This window comes from Mustelus asterias, chromosome 9, assembly GCF_964213995.1.
Source record: "Mustelus asterias chromosome 9, sMusAst1.hap1.1, whole genome shotgun sequence".
NCBI classification, from domain to species: Eukaryota; Metazoa; Chordata; class Chondrichthyes; order Carcharhiniformes; family Triakidae; genus Mustelus; species Mustelus asterias.
Genome location: NC_135809.1, coordinates 39,274,068 through 39,290,343, shown reverse-complemented (window position 1 = coordinate 39,290,343; position 16,276 = coordinate 39,274,068). Strand labels below are relative to the sequence as shown.

The 16,276-nt window shown below is 43.6% G+C and overlaps 1 protein-coding gene and 1 pseudogene across 5 annotated transcripts in view; one reads left to right on the top strand and one right to left on the bottom strand.

Annotated features, from left to right (window-relative positions):
• The window catches only part of LOC144498630 (uncharacterized), a 79,716-nt gene continuing 63,440 nt past the window's right edge, over positions 1–16,276 (top strand). For 2 of the 5 annotated variants that reach the window (XM_078220027.1, XM_078220031.1), the window contains exons 1-4: positions 4–25; positions 4,210–4,310; positions 5,859–5,973; positions 13,304–13,478. In XM_078220027.1, coding sequence (XP_078076153.1) covers positions 4,229–4,310; positions 5,859–5,973; positions 13,304–13,478 — 372 coding nt within the window. In that variant the 5' untranslated portion in view covers positions 4–25; positions 4,210–4,228. Of the gene's footprint in view, positions 39–373; positions 483–4,209; positions 4,311–5,858; positions 5,974–13,303; positions 13,479–16,276 lie in introns of those variants that run through there. The other 3 variants (XM_078220030.1, XM_078220029.1, XM_078220028.1) reach the window with 2 other exon arrangements.
• Positions 2,686–2,865, bottom strand: LOC144499333 (U2 spliceosomal RNA; annotated as a pseudogene).

Here is a 16,276-nt window from a genome sequence, read left to right as displayed (position 1 = left end):
ACGTGTATCCTGAGGCATTGGGAAGGTAGGTGCTACAAGTGAGAACCTTTTCTTTGGCCAGTTTAGGATTTGGAAAATTAGATTTACAAATCTCTGAGCAGACAAATGCGTGGGGAAGACAGTGACCTTCCCAGAGTGGTTTATTTCACATACATACAGGATTAACTGCTCACTCTGCACAAGTTTATCAGCGCGGTAAAATAAATAACCAGTTAACTAAAGACAGCGATTCGCCAGATCATTTAACCCGTAACAAGTGTGTAGGCTTGGTACACCCGGGACGCGCGCATTGTTAAAATCATTGCTCAATAACTGGACGGAAACATGCAAAGTTGGAAAGGGGGCGGTGGAGGTGGAGTGGGAATCGTGTTAGGGAAGAGACATGAACAGAAGCTGAGACATTTCAGTGTTGGAGACTGACCCGCAGCTTAATCATTGCCAGCTGATAAACTCTGCAACAGAAACGAAACCATTGTGTTAGGGTCAGCTTGTAGTTAGTTACAGGTCAGCTTATACTTAGTTACAGATCAGCCTGCAGTTAGTTACAGGTTAGCTTGTATTTAGTTACAGGTCAGCCTGCAAGTTAGTTACAGGTTAGCTTGTATTTATTGCTGCCTCTTTTTCCTGTTTACCCAGTGTTTTTATGTTAAACGGGAGGGGGAGGGGAGGGGGTGGTGTTTGTGTGAAGCAGGGGCATCCCTAGGGTTCCTTATACACTGGTTTTCAAATATCTCATTCCTGTTACAGGATGAAAAATGAAAAACAGCATTACCCCACATCTTGAAAAGACATTTCAATTTGGATTAAATTGAACTACTGCCTAAAACGTTTTGTATTTTCCGTTTTTCTTTTGTTACACTTTGGGTCGTTGTGTTCCAGTCTTGGTTACATTGCAATGCTTCCTTGCATTTCCTGTTTTTACTTTTATCAGTTAAGTGATTGCCATATGCTTCATTCTCACAGACTATCTATCTCATTTGACAGGCGATGCTGCTGAGGGGGTTGTGTGATGAAAATAATTTTATACTACTGTTAGGGGACAGCAACTTAAAGAACTTGGCTCTAAGATAATTCGAGCCTCGTCAACTTTATGGAGTATCTACCCTGTGAACCAAGCACTCCTAACACCCAGACACAGTAAATAAAGTTAGCTTCTTTTTGCAAAATATACTTTATTCATCAAATATCTGAAAGAACATTTCAATAATTTCAAAATGGCCATCACAAAGTGCAATAATATTCAGGTTCACTACATATCATGTTGCACTCCTGAGGTGCTTCAATACAGTCAAAGAAACATTAGATATTTCAAACTGGCCATCACAAATGGTGTAATGGTATTTAAGTTGTCTACCTACAGCAAGTTACACTACGAGTTGCTTCCATACAATTGTGATACATGTGCGTTCATTATATACATTCAATGTGAGTTTACAGCTCAAGGAGGTTCTGTACAATTCCCCTCCCCTCAGTTCACTATGGTTAAAGGGTCTTAGACAGCAAACTTCCCCATTGTGCCTCTGCGGCAGCTGCCCCAAGCTTTAGTGCATCCCTCAGCATGTAGTCCTGGGTTTTGGAATGTGCAGGTCTGCAACACTCGGTCGCAGACAACTCTTTGTATTGGAAGACCAACAAGTTTCGGGCAGACCAAAGAGCGTCTTTTATCAAGTTGATGATCCTCCATCAACAGCTGATGTTTGTCTCGCTGTGTGTCTCTGGGAACAGCTCGTAGAACACAGGGTCCTGTGTCACGGAGCTGCTTGAGATGAACTTCAACAAAACCACCTCATCTCTCTCCCGACCTTCTTTGCAAAGGCACATTCCACATCGAGGTGGACAACAATCTCTTACCCACCACAGTCACCTCGGAGCTTCCTCCTTGCAAGTTAGCGCAATTAGCTGAAACTGCCAATGAAAGGTGATGCTGTGTGGTGTAGCATGTTCTTGCTAATGCACCTAAATGTCAGTCTAGTCTTTGTGCTCTCAAGCCTTTTTTCTTGTTTGTCTTTCGAGGCAATTTTGTTAATGATTTGGAGTTTTATGGTCAGCAAGAGAGTTTAATTTAAACAGCCTTGATATTTCTCCTCTCACCACCCACCCATGAACAGAAAGATGATTTTCCTCTTTATAAATGGTGATGCATTTCCTGACCTCTCAGTGATCCAATTTTCTATTAATAACCCCACAGTGATTCTGGTGAGTGCCTCTTCAAGGGCAGCACAGCAGAAGAGGGTCACCTGGCTCAGAGGACCGATTAGGATGAGAGTGGGTAATCACCCCAGTGGGTGGAGTCCTATCTTGGGCAGCAGCCATCTTTAGAACAGCTGGGGGCTGCTAGTCTCTGTACAAGTTCTTTCTTGTAAATAAATACCATTTGTGTTCCTGACAAAGCCTGAAGTGTGCACATTACAGCAAACTTGAGATAGGATAAACCAAAAGGGTTAGTTTATTTGCACACAGTGTGGCCTCCTTTATGTTCATAGAATAAAGAAAAGAAAGGTTTACAGGGCAAAGGCCACAGAATAAAGACTTACTTTTTTAAAATACTTTTCCAATTCAATCAAATCAAATCCAATTCAGAGTCTCAACAAGTTGAGACATTTCAGATCCAGGCTGACAAGACAGGACGGGAGACCAAAACCACACTGTCCTGGGCCTGATCTACATGAGTGAAGCTGATTGGAGAAGGGGGAGGATCCTCCTCCAAGACTTGAGCTCATTTGCATCTTAGCCAAAAGGCCGAGATGCCGCTTTTAAAAATTGCTTCATATGAAAAATATGAAGCCTCAGCGTAACCTAATGACCTCAACCAAGTGCAGGCGATCCATACTACACTTGATCTTAGCCAAAAGGCCGAGAAGCGAATAAAGACTTACTGTTTCATGTGAGTCCAGGGTCAGAGTCCAATGGTATATTCCTTCACAGAGGTCAGCAGGCTGAAACTGATGCTGGATAATCCACTTTTTAAGTAGAGATGACTTCCACAATGATGCAAATTAGATTTGTGGGTGATGGTACAGAATTTCTAGTAGAAATATTGAAGATCGGGCTGGGAATTAAAACCTCGAACCGAGCTCCAGTTCTGAGCTGCTGCTTGGTTGAAAAAGATGGCATTCTGAGCTTTGCAACTCCACAACACAGGGAAACTGGTTCTCCCAGATAGGAGAGGGGTCTTGTGATACGGCTCCCACTTGTCCAACTTGGTGTGGACAAAGGATGTATATCCCTATGTCTAGACTCTTGAGATGCTTAATGTTAATAAATTTAAAATTTCAAAAATGGTTTCAGGGCTTTTTTGTCCCATCAGACAAGTAGTCTCTATTGGCTGGGGACTGGCCTTAGAAACATAAATGCCCTTTGTACAATCCCGTTGGATTTGAACTTTGCAGTAACGGGTCATTGGTGCATCTTCAGAGATAACGACATGGCTTTAATCATTTTAAAGTCTTTGTCCAGTTTTTAAGATTTTATAGATTAGCCATGATGATAGATATATATTTTATAAAAACATAGCGTGAGTTCTTAGCCCCCAACATTTTTTTTTATTCGTTCGTGGGACATGGGCACTGCTGGCTGACCAGCATTTATTGCCCATACCATTTTTGGGCACCACAAGTCCTTGGAAAGCTAAAGTAAGAGATTTGATTGCTTCAGCCCGTTGGAGTGGTGGATAATGTATTTGGGTCCGACAAGTAATTAAGAATATTGGGAATTGGGCAGCCTTGAGTCACAGCTCAAGAACCAAGTTACTGACTTCTGTCATCCTGAGCGTGTTGTGAAGGCTTGGGTGTCGTCAGTCTTGGCTCAGTGGCATATTCACCTCTGAGTCAAAAGGTCACAAATTCAAACCCCATGAAATATTTTTGAATATATTGATATATATGATATATACATATAAAAATATATAATCATAGATGTTGCTTGTCTGATGCTGGCTGGAATTTGAAATTAATTTTTAGAGCAGATTTGGTACTGACTTGGGCAGAATCGATTTGGGCTAAAATCTCCCATTGTAAAGAAAGCTGATGTGTAATTCTCAAACTAACTTGCATTTTTAGGATGAAGAATTCCCCTTGGATTTAACTGAACTACTCTAATGACATCACAGATGTTCCCTCCTAAACTAAGAGTAGCAGTCATTTTAAAGTTGATCAGGAGGAATTAATAAGATGTTGTTGACTGATCTGACTTTGTTTTCCTTCTCCTCAGTGCCTGCTCTCACTGGAGAATGATGTTTAAGTGCATCTCTGTCTTGCCCCACACACCTTGTGTTGCTCTGGGCTTTGCCATTGCTCGGAAACGTCTCCATGGTTCGTTAACAGTCATCTCTACACAATTCCTTCTCTGCTGCTGCTTTGGTTTTCTGTGCAATAGGGGTTTGTTTTACTATTGCAGTTGGTAATTTATTGTTTCTTTTTTAAATTCGCTAATTCTAGCTGTAGTTTTTTTTTAGCTTATTTATTACTGTCACAAGTAGGCTTACATTAACACTGCAATGAAGTTACTGTAAAAATCCCCTCGCGCCACACTCTGGCACCTGTTTGGGTACACTGAGGGAAAATTTAGCGTGGCCGATGTACCTAACCAGCACATCTTTCAGACTGTGGGAGGAAACCAGAGTACCCAGAGGAAACCCACTCAGACACAGAGAGAATGTACACACTCTGCACAGACAGTGACCCAAGCCGGGAATTGAACCCGGGTCCTTGGCGCTGTGAGGCAGCAGTGCTAACCACTGTGCCACTGCCCCAATAAACAATACATTTTTTTAACCTGTTAAAATTGGACCCTCTTTGGCAATTCAGTGTCAAAGCTGTGGATTGTGAACTTGTTCCATTCTGCTCCAATTATCGTACCTTAAAGCACCCTGAACACTGGAATATGCTGATTATATTCTTACACCAACTATCCTTATTGTTATAGAACATAGAACAGTACAGCACAGAACAGGCCCTTCGGCCCACGATGTTGTGCCGATCTCAAAGGACAATGAGTTTGGGATACTTTGGTGATTTGAATCCCGGCTCTTTCAGATTTATCTCATGTAGGATCCTTACAGTGGGCGGAGAGAGAAAGAGGATTATCATTCTTGACTAGATGTAAAGCAGATTCTGGAGATAGAAGGAGTGTTTTCTACTCCAAGAAAAACCTAGTCCAATTAGCAGGCCTGTATTCATCTACGCCAAACATACAGATGAGATGTTAACCGCTGTATTATGTTGTAGGCTGTATTAACTGCTGCTTAAAGATGATACAGCATCTTATCTTCAGGATGTCCCAAAACATTTCACATTAAGTTCATGGTTTTGGAAGTGTAGTTTTAAAATGCAGGCAAATGTGGGAGCCAAGCTGTGTACAATGTCAATATATAAAGGTGAACTGCATGACCATTTCATTTGGAGGTGTTGGTTGAGGAGGAATGCTGGCCACATGAGAGCTCCTGAATGTTTAAATAGTGGAATGAGATCTTTTATATCCCCTTGAGCAAGCAGATGTAGCCTCTGTTTAAGGTTCCGTTGAAAACATGGCACCTCCAATAATGCAGCACTCCCTCAGATTTTGTGCTCAAATCTGAAAATGGGGCTTGAACTCACAACCTTCTGAGTCGGAGATCGCACTGTCTGAGCCAAATGAAGCTGAATTGATCAAGTCAGCAGGCCAGGGATGTCACCCAGACAGTAGTGTAGAATTTGGGAAGCAATAAGAATCTTGGGTCTTTCCTATCGCCACAGCATTCACTGTTGTAGATGCAAATTTGGGAACCTGTGTGACACGGGAGTGGTGTAACTGAGACATTATAAAACTTTAAATACATGAAAAATAATTGAAATGTACTGTTCAATTGTTGCTTCATATAGATGGACTGGTTAAACTTCACCCAGAGGTCTCGGAAGCGATAGCCAATAAGAAGGCTGTGCTGGCTTTGGAGAGCACAATCATCACACATGGTATGCCACACCCTGACAACCTGAGGTATGTGGACTGATTCAATGCATTGGGTTCAGAGAATCTGGGGAACAGCAACGTTTGCATTTGGAATCACTAACTACTGCCAGGGACCAATTTGCCTCTTACTGAAATATCTTAAATGAGTGAATGTCAGGCTTATCGGTCGGTAGAGTTACTGAGCTGGGTTAACGTCAACAAGGCCACTATTTTGTGGTTTGCAGAATTTAATCTCCAAAGCACCACAAAAAACTTTGGAAAATTCCAGAGTCCCATTTAGTAAAAATACAATTTGTCTGAGCCCACCAAAGATTTGTTGGCTGATTTTAATTTTCAGAGATGGCAACGGATCAGCTGATTGACATTTATTTTCACCAGGGGCGGAACATCAAGCTGGGTGTGTTTTGCCCACTCTTGTTGCTGGCCAGAATATTTAGGCTATCATTAATATGCTGTCAGTCTATGGCTAGGCAAACTGCAGAACCTCTGAGTGGGATTTTCTGTTTGTCACTCTGAAGTGTGGAGGGACGATGGGAAATGAACTTGCTCCTTAGCAATTTTATTCACGCATATGAAAAGCAGTGAATCTTGAAGCAGGGCAGGCAGGATGTGGATGTAACCTCAGGGCTTCAGAGGTCTGGGCACCATATTTACAGGGCTCCGGACAGGTATCCATTGACTGCGACACAAACATGGCTCCCTTCATCTCCGAGCACTACATTTGGAGGTTGACCATCCCTCTGGATAGATGTCTGAAACCAGACAGCCTGTGGCCCCATGTTTTAGCGACACCTCATTCCAGGCCCTCCAGGGTAGGGGAAGTGACTTCTCTCCCAGGGATGGCAGCAGGAGCCAGACCAACGCGATTTGGATGGAGATAGCAGTGTGGGTGAGTGGACGTAGACCCACACGAGAATCTGGCTCCAGTGCTGCTAAAAAAATAAATGATCTGCTGTGTGCTGCTCGGGTAAGTGCCACTGTTTACACAATGCAAAGTCACACCGACAGGAGTATGAAGCATCATGTGTTTGCGACTGCAGAGAGTTGCCACACGAGTTTGGATGGCAGGCCTCATGTGGGCTGAATGTGTGCTCCAGATGTTCCACATCATTGTCAAAGGATCTCACACCTGTGCAGTGGTTTAAAATAATAACAGAAAATTCTGGAAAATACTCAGCAGGTTAGTCACCATCTGTGGAGAGAAACAGACTTCACCAGAACAAGGCAAAAATTGAGATAGAATAGGTTTTGAGAGAAAGATAGATGGAACAAGGACAAAGGTGAAAAATGTGACTTAACAGCTGAATAGAACAGAGAAATCCCATTTACAGAGATGATATAATGTTTTCCATTTTCCAAGTGATTTAGCTCTTTGCAAGAACAAGAACAACATGTATTCAACAGCCAGAACTGTTCAAATGCCCCAGAGCAGCTCCTTCTCACCAGTAAGGCAGGCACAGGACAGAACCTTCTGGTGCTGTCCCACTGGCGGATGCAGCGAGCCATTCAAACATCTATTGACTTTAGCAGAACTGGAAGATCCTGCTGACAGGAGGGGCTGGAAAACCCCGGCTGCAGAAATTGATGGCTGCAGGGGCTGCTGGAGAATATGTCGTCATGAATGGTGTGAAACTGCTGGTGTTCCCATTTCTCTGAATGCTCCTGTCTGTCTGCAGGAGAAGAATGTACACAACAGGTAGGAACATACACAGACAGGAGGAATGCCTGCTGTCAGGACCCTAACCCCATTCGAGGAAGGGGCCACAAAACTGTCAGGAGAAGAGGGTGACCTGCCTGTGCCCAAGGAGCATTTGGAGTTGTTCAGTTATCTAGTGAGAATGCCTTTTGTCTGTTCTCCCCCTGCTGAACGTGAAGCAGCCTTATACATATCCTGTGTAACATCAATAATCTACCTCTGGAGGAGGAAGGGTACATTGGTAAGATGTTCCTCCACAGTCTCTAGCAGCACAGATATTCACCTTGGCTGGTAATCCCTCCAGTGTAGGCTCAGGGTCACAGTCTGGTACACATCATGGACACGGGTCCACAGCTGGCAGAGAAAGTGACAGACCAGTTCTCTGACACTCAGAGGATTGCTGGAGACCAGGCCCTTGATGAGCCCCATCCAGATGATGAACCTATGGATTCAGCCAGAAGAGACACATTGAGATGCAGAGATGGGTGGGGAACATCAAGCAGAGATGCCAGAGACCATGTGCAGAACTGGACTGAAGGTTGGAGGAGTCCGTCCATGATGTCAGCTTGTGACACGGGAGTGCTTAGCTGCCTTCATGGAAAGTGTGCCTTGGAAACCCAGGTCTGGCAGAACACAGAGATTGTCAGATATGCACTTGGATTTGCACTCTGTCATTCGTGCCATGAGTACCGTGCAGCAGTGGTTAGGCGAGAGGAGGAACGAGGCACACTGACTACCTTCCAAGTGACCCTGCTCCTCAGGGAGGGGTGTCATTTGGCACCCACGAGGAGAAGCACCAGCCAGGCACCCTGCACACTTCATCCCAGGACACTCCAAGGATGCCCTGCTTCTGCTTGTCAGTAACCCCATCCCCTCCAGCAGATCAGGCCAAGGAGGGTTCACTTTCACTTGTTCAGGAGACCCTTAGCAAGCCAGAGCCCTCTAGACCTCGCATCAAGAGGACACCCACCAAATCATCAGACTCAACAGGACATAGCAGTCAGCAGGCTGCCTCCATCTCAACTGTGGATGTCTGGGCTGCACCTAGACATAGGTGGAATGGGTATCCAGTTACTGTATGTATGATTCACACATTAATTCTGTGTTTAATTGCGTTGTGTTCAGGTTTGCTGCATTCTCATTATGCTGCTAGATTCTGCAATAGTCACAGATATTTGAAGGTGTTGTACTTTGTTCCAATGTAGTGGTTCTAATGATACACCATTTAGCGTCTCACATCATCAAGCGTGTCATTGAGTATTTGAACATGAGTATGTTTCAGTCATAGCATTGTTTGTGACTGTGCAGCCCAGGCACACATCAGCAAGCCAACAGGCATTGCTCTGCCAGTTTTGAGCCCTCTGAGAAAAATGTCTGCACAACGTTCGCGGTCAATTCATTACGTGTCCTGCTGGTGGCCTGATGCAAGAGGTGAGGAGGTTGCAAAGAGACCTCAATGGGACAGGCTAAGTGAGTGGCCAGGAACGTGGTAGATAGAGTATGAGGGTCAAAAGCCATGAGACTGTCTACTGTGTTCTGAGGAATAAATAGCAAGTAAGAGTCTTTCCTAGATGGTGATATAATGGGAGCTATGGATGGTCAGAGGAATCCCTGGCTGTCATTGTTCAAAAGTAGGTGTAAGCTGACATGCAGGTGCAGATGGCAAGTATGGAGGTAACTGCAAGTATCCTTTGCCTGTATGAGGGATTGAGCGTAGGATTAAAGACGTCTGGCCGCAGTTGGCTGTAGCCTTGGTGAGATCATACCTGGAGTATTATCTGTCCTATACGTTCCCTTACCTAGGGAAGGACTGACTTTGCATAAAGGTTCACCAGACTTACTACAGGGACCGGGGGTTATCCCATGAGGTGAGATTACTGCAGCTCCCGATCTTGATGTTGTGGGATCCATGAGTCAGGGAGCAAACTTGTTTTCATATGGGATTCATCATAGAGAGGGGAGCCCAACTGAGTATCGGGGTGCCCCATGATTATTAGCATGTCCCTTTAGTCGACCAATTCTACTGACCTTTAACTCCACCTACAAAAAGACCCTCCTCCCAATTCCCAATGGTCTCCTTTCAGATCAACTGCGTTTTGACAAACTTTTAAAAAATGGTGCATGTCACATTTCAAACATGCTACAACCCCTCCCCATGTCACCTACCAACTTCCACCCACCATCATCCTTGACCCACTCAATCTAACCATTCCTCTTCGCTCCGTCACCATCAACCTCCCCCTGTTAGCCTTGCACCTATAACCATCACCCTGTATATACCTGCTCTCCCCTCTGATCCTTCAACCATTACCATCCCCAGGCCCACCTTGACCCTCAGTCCTCCTGGTATCTGAGCCACCTGTCTATTCCATTTTTCTGACCTGTTAGGGTACCAGATCAAGGCATATCATGAAGTCAGACTGGACCCCAACAATGATCTATTTTTGGCATTGTTGTGAGGATAGGATGTTTCATTCCAGGTGCAATTCTACTAACACACTGGGAAGCTTTTAACAAAGCAAGCTTTATTTAACAACTCAGTTTAACTATAACAAATGAATTAGCTTAACTTTTAACAATTACACAATACTTAAACATGACAAGATACAAGTCTTAACTGCTAACCTAGCACCATGAATTCCAATCAAGCAATATTTCTCCTATAGACTTAAACCTCTCTTTAAAATTAGTTAACAAAACACAGATATACTTGCTTTGACTGCTTGTATTTTAAAATGAAACTGGAACTCTTTATTTCCTGCATTAACCACATGACTCTTCTCCGTCAATCAACCTAATCAAAACTCCACTCTGAAACCCCAGGGGAACTTAAGTGAACATAAATGCATTAGCTCTGCTTAAACAAAACACCATGTCTAAAATGCATCCTTATCTTGTTCTCTCAGCCACTAACTTAAAGGTCTTCTGAGACAAATTGTCACCACGCAAAACAGATCTCAATTTTAAATATATCCCTTACAAGAATCATGATATAAATATATTTCTTAAAGGCATAGTATCATCACAGACCCCAGCTACCCAATCATTACCCTGGACCTGTCACGCTACCACATCCCACTACCCCCTCTCATTGTGGATGTTCCCTCCGTTGCACAGTATCCTCAGTTCAACCACTGGAACCCCACCATCGACAGCACTGACCCTGCACTTTAGGCCCATCTTTCCCACTATCTGTGCCCTGAAACTCCCTCCCCCAGCCATCCACATGACTTCCACAACCAACATGCAAGGCCCTTCCCTCCTTCCCACTTTTCTGCACCCTTCACATTCCTTCGCTGCCTCACTCCCTGTTTTGGACATCTAGCTTCCTTCCCCAAATATCCTCCCATCCTGTCCCACTGATCCTTGTACCTCTCCCCAGGCCCAGTTCCACCTTTCACTGTTAACTCTGCTTCCCTTGTCCAGCTTCACTCAACCCAGGAACACCTAAATAACAAGGACACTTATGTCAGACTCCTATTTATTGACTATAGGCCAGCCTTCAACACTATTATTCCCACGAAATCCATCTCCAAACTCTGTGGCCTGGGCCTCGGCACCTCCCTCTGCGACTGAATCCTGAACTTCCTAACCCACAGACCACAATCAGTAAGGATAGGCAACAACACCTCATCCACAATCATCCTCAACACCACTGCCCCACAAGGCTGTGTTCTCAGCCCCCTACTATACTCCTTATATACCTATGACTGTGTGGCCAAATTCCCCTCCAATTCGATTTTCAAGTTTGCTGACGACACCACTGTAGTGGGTCAGATCTCAAACAATGATGAGACAAAGTACAGGAATGAGATAGAGAATCTGGTGAACTGGTGCAGCGACAGTAATCTCTCCCTCAATGTCAACAAAACGTAGGAGATTGTCATCGACTTCAGGAAGCATAGTGGAGAACATGCCCCTGCCCCTGTCTATATCAATGGGGATGAAGGAGAAAGGGTCGAGAGCTTTAAGTTTTTAGCTGTCCAGATCACCAACAACCTGTCCTGTCCCCCATGCCGATGCTATAGTTAAGAAAGCCCACCAACGCCTCTACTTTCTCAGAAAACTAAGGAAATTTGACATGTCAGCTACGACTCTCACCAACCTTTACAGATGCATCATGGAAAGCATTCTTTCTGGTTGTATCACAGCTTGGTATGACTCCTGCTCTGCCCAAGACCACAAGAAACTACAAAAGGTCGTGAATGTAGCCCAATCCATCACGCAAACCAGCCTCCCATCCATTGACTCTGTCTACACTCCCCGCTGCCTCAGCAAAGCAGTCAACATAATTAAGGACCCCACGCATCCTGGACATTCTCTCTTTCAACTTCTTCCGTCGGGAAAAAAATACAAAAGTCTGAGGTCACGTACCAACCGACTCAACAACGGCTTCTTCCCTGCTGCTATCAGACTTTTTAATGGACTTTCCTTGCATTAAGTTGACCTTTCTCTCCACCCTAGCTATGACTGTAACGCTACATTCTGCACTCTCTCCTTCTCCATGAACGGTATGCTTTGACTGTATAGCATGCAGGAAACAATACTTTTCACTGTATGTTAATACATGTGACAATAATAAATCAAATCAAATTCCTTGACCCTTGCCTAGTAGACTCCATCCTCCTTTCTTCACTTTCCCCAAACCTTGGACAACTGACACCTGAACTCAACCATAGTCTGCCATAGAAGAACGCTGTTGAAAGAAGGCCGGGGGTTGGAGGTTAGTCACTCCACAGTGCAGGAAGAAGCCTGCCTCGCTTGCTATACATCCCTTACATATGGTCAGATTCTGAAGGCAGGTTTTTTTCACTTATGATTAACAAGATTGCAACCATGCACATAATATTGGTGGGCGGGGGTTTTAATAAGCATGTGTAACATGCTAATGAATGCAAAAGAGTTTCCCCACCAGTACCATCAGAAATGTCAAGCCACCCTTAGCCTTCTTCCATCTTAATACCAAATGTTTAACCCACCCTGGAGAAAGTGAAACGGACTCCGGTGTAATGAAGCTCCAGGCAATCCTGAAAAAATCTTCCTTGTGCGTGAGAGCAAGATGAATATGAGTGAGTACAGCCTTAATGATAATACCTTTTACTTAGCTCATTCACATTGAAAGGATCAGTACGATTATCAGCAAACATCACTGGGAACAGAAAAGTCATTAAAACTGTTTTAAGAGTAGCAGATTGAAAATTCAGTATTTTAAAAAAAGTATATTCAATATAAAAATGATAAAAACATTTACCGGTGATCTGGGTGTAACGAGTAAATAAAATTGGTTGTTGGAATGTGTAACTTTATGTGAGTGGCGAACTAACTAGAAACAGAGAACTTGCAAAAAACCAGCAATACGTGGCTGGATATAAATGGCTGTGTTAGTGGCCCCATCCATGCGGTGATAACAATTGTATAAACCTTTAGGTGCACAAAATACAGTCATCCAAAAGACCACAGGCAGAAGATAATAAGCAAATTGTCCCACCAGCCACTTATACAGTTCCCCAATTCTGAGTCCAATCTGCCTGCACAGCTAATGGATCAAAGTGCAAAGTCCATCCGAAAAATGGAAAAGCCAACAGGCAATTTTGTGCTGGTGTTTTGTCTCAAGATATGTACAAATGTAATTTGGCTCGATGTTTCTCTGGTTTGTTCCAGCACTGCTAAAGAGGTTGAACAGATAGTGAAAGAACATGGGGTGGTTCCTGCGACAGTGGGCATTGTGAAAGGCAAGATTCACGTAGGATTGTCAGACAGTGACCTACAGTACCTGGCAGAAACCAAAGAAAAGATCAAAGCATCTCGAAGAGATCTACCCTATATCCTCACCAAAGTAAGGACTGAAAGATTAAATCTAATTTTCCCCATATGGGTTGTACATAGTAAATGGAGATGTTAGAAGAATGTTTACACACCCACTCATTAGAGCTTAGAACAGGTGGCCATCAAAGCAGAGACAATTACAACAGATTCCTTTTGTGTTACCCACAAATCTATTTCCTGTGCCCTCTTTTCGGTTTTCTCTGTACTTTCTGTATTCAGCTTGTTTCTCTACTGAATTATAAACCAAACTTTGATTGTAAACTTCCTTTGTCTGTTTAATTTTAGTCTTTAATCACCCAGGGAGCTCCAGCTGCAGATGTCCTCCCTTTCCTTTTTGGGAATATGTCTATTCTGTGTGTGAACAACCTCCTCTATGAAAGCCTCACATTGTTCACTTATGCTTTTATTTGCCGGTCTTTGATTCCATTCCTATTGGGCCAGATCCCTTTTCAAAATGATTTTTTTCATGTTTTATTTCCCCTTGTTCGTTGTCATAACTATTCTATACTTAATAATATTATGATCACTGTTTCTCAAATATTCTCCCACTAAAACATTTGTCTCACTTTATTTCCTAGAATCAGATCCAGAACTGTTTCCTTCCTCTTTAGGGTAGAAACTCTATCTTACTGCCACCTCTCTTGACATCTCCACTGTTGCTAAGCTATTAGGCTGCTTATCCGATATCCAGAAATTTCCTCCAATCAAATATTGGAAAGACTGAAACCATGGTCTTCAGTCCCTGTTCACTAGCGACTGACTCCGACCCTCTGCCTGATAACAATCTGAGACTAAACTAAACTGTTTGCAACCTTGGTGCCATATTTGACTCTGAGATGCACTTCTGACTATGTATCTACACCATCATTAAGACTATCTATTTTAACCTCCATAACATTGCCCGACTTGGCCCCTACCTTCGCTTATCTGCTGCTGAAACCTTCATACAGGCCTTTTGTTACATTTAATTATTCCAAAGCACTCCTGGCAAACCTCCCACATTTTGACCCTCTGTAAATTTGAAGTCATCCTAAACTCTTGCTACCCATGACCTTATTTACACCAAGCTCTGCTCACTGACCTACACTGGTTCTCGGTGAGGCAATGTCTTGATTTTAAAATGCTCATCCTCATTTTCAAATGGCTCCATGGTCTCACTGCGCCCTACCTTTATAATGTTCTCCAGCTCCACCAACCCTATACTCATCTAATTCTAGCCTCTGGATCATTTTTCATTTTAATTGCTCCATCTTTGGTGACTGTTTCTTTAGCTGCCTAGCCCCTAAGCTCATAGAGTCATAGAGGTTTACAGCTCAGACACAGGCCTTTCAGCCCAACTTGTCCATGCTGCCTTTTTTTTAAAACCCCGAAGCTAGTCCCAGTTGCCTGCATTTGGCCCATATCCTTCTATACCCATCTTACCCATGTAACTGTCTAAAGGCTTTTTAAAAGACAAAATTGTACCGGCCTCTACTACTACCTCTGGAAGCTTGTTCCAGACACTCACCACCCTCGGTGAGAATAAATTGCCCCTCTGGATCCTTCTGTATCTCTCCCCTCTCACCTTAAACCTATGCCCTCTAGTTTTAGAATCCCCTACATTTGGAAAAAGATATTGACTATCTAGCTGATCTATGCCCCTCATTATTTTATAGACCTCTTTAAGATCGCACCTTAGCCTTCTACGCTCCAGAGAAAAAAGTCCCAGTCTATCCAGCCTCTCCTTATAACTCAAACCATCAAGTCCCAGTAGCATCCTAGTAAATCTTTTCTGCACTCTTTCTAGTTTAATAATATCCTTTCTATGATAGAGTGACCAGACCTGTACGCAGTATTTGAAGTGTGGCCTTACCAATGTTTTGTACAACTTCAACAAGACATCCCAACCATCTGACCAATGAAACCAAGTATACTGAATGCCTTCTTCACCACTCTGTCCACCTGTGACTCCACTTTTAAGGAGCTATGAACATGTACCTTAGATCTCTTCATTCTGTAACTCTCCCCAACGCCCTACCATTAACTAAGTCCTGTCCTGGTTCAATCTACCAAAATGCATCACCTCGCATTTATCTAAATTAAACTCCATCTGCCATTCGTCAGCCCACTGGTCCAATTGATCAAGACCCCATTGCAATCCGAGATAACCTTCCTCACTGTCCACCATGCCACCAATCTTGGTGTCATCTGCAAACTTACTAACCATGCCTCCTATAATCTCATCCAAATCATTAATATAAATGACAAGTAACAGTGGACCCAGCACTGATCCCCGAGGCACACCGCTGGTCACAGGCCTCCAGTTTGAAAAACAACCCTCTGCAACCACTCTCTGGCTTCTGTCATCAAGCCAATTTGTATCCATTTAGCTACCTCATCCTGGATCCCGTGAGATTTATGCAACAACCTACCATGCGGTACCTTGTCAAAGGCCTTGCTAAAGTCCATGTGGACAACATCAACTGCACTGCCCTCATCTACCTTCTTGCTTACCCCTTCAAAAAACTCAAATCAAATTTGTGAGACATGATTTTCCACTCACAAAGCCATGCTGACTGTCCTTAATCAGTCCTTGCGTCTCTAAATGCCTGTAGATCCTGTCTCTCAAAATACCTTCCAACAATTTACCCACCACAGATGTGAGGCTCACTGGCCTGTAGTTCCTAGACTTTTCCCTGCAGCCCTTTTTAAATAAAGGCACAACATTTGCCACCCTCGAATCTTCAGGCACCTCACCTGTGACTATCGATGATTCAAATATCTCAGCTAGGGGACCCGCAATTTCCTCCCGAGCCTCCCACAATTCCT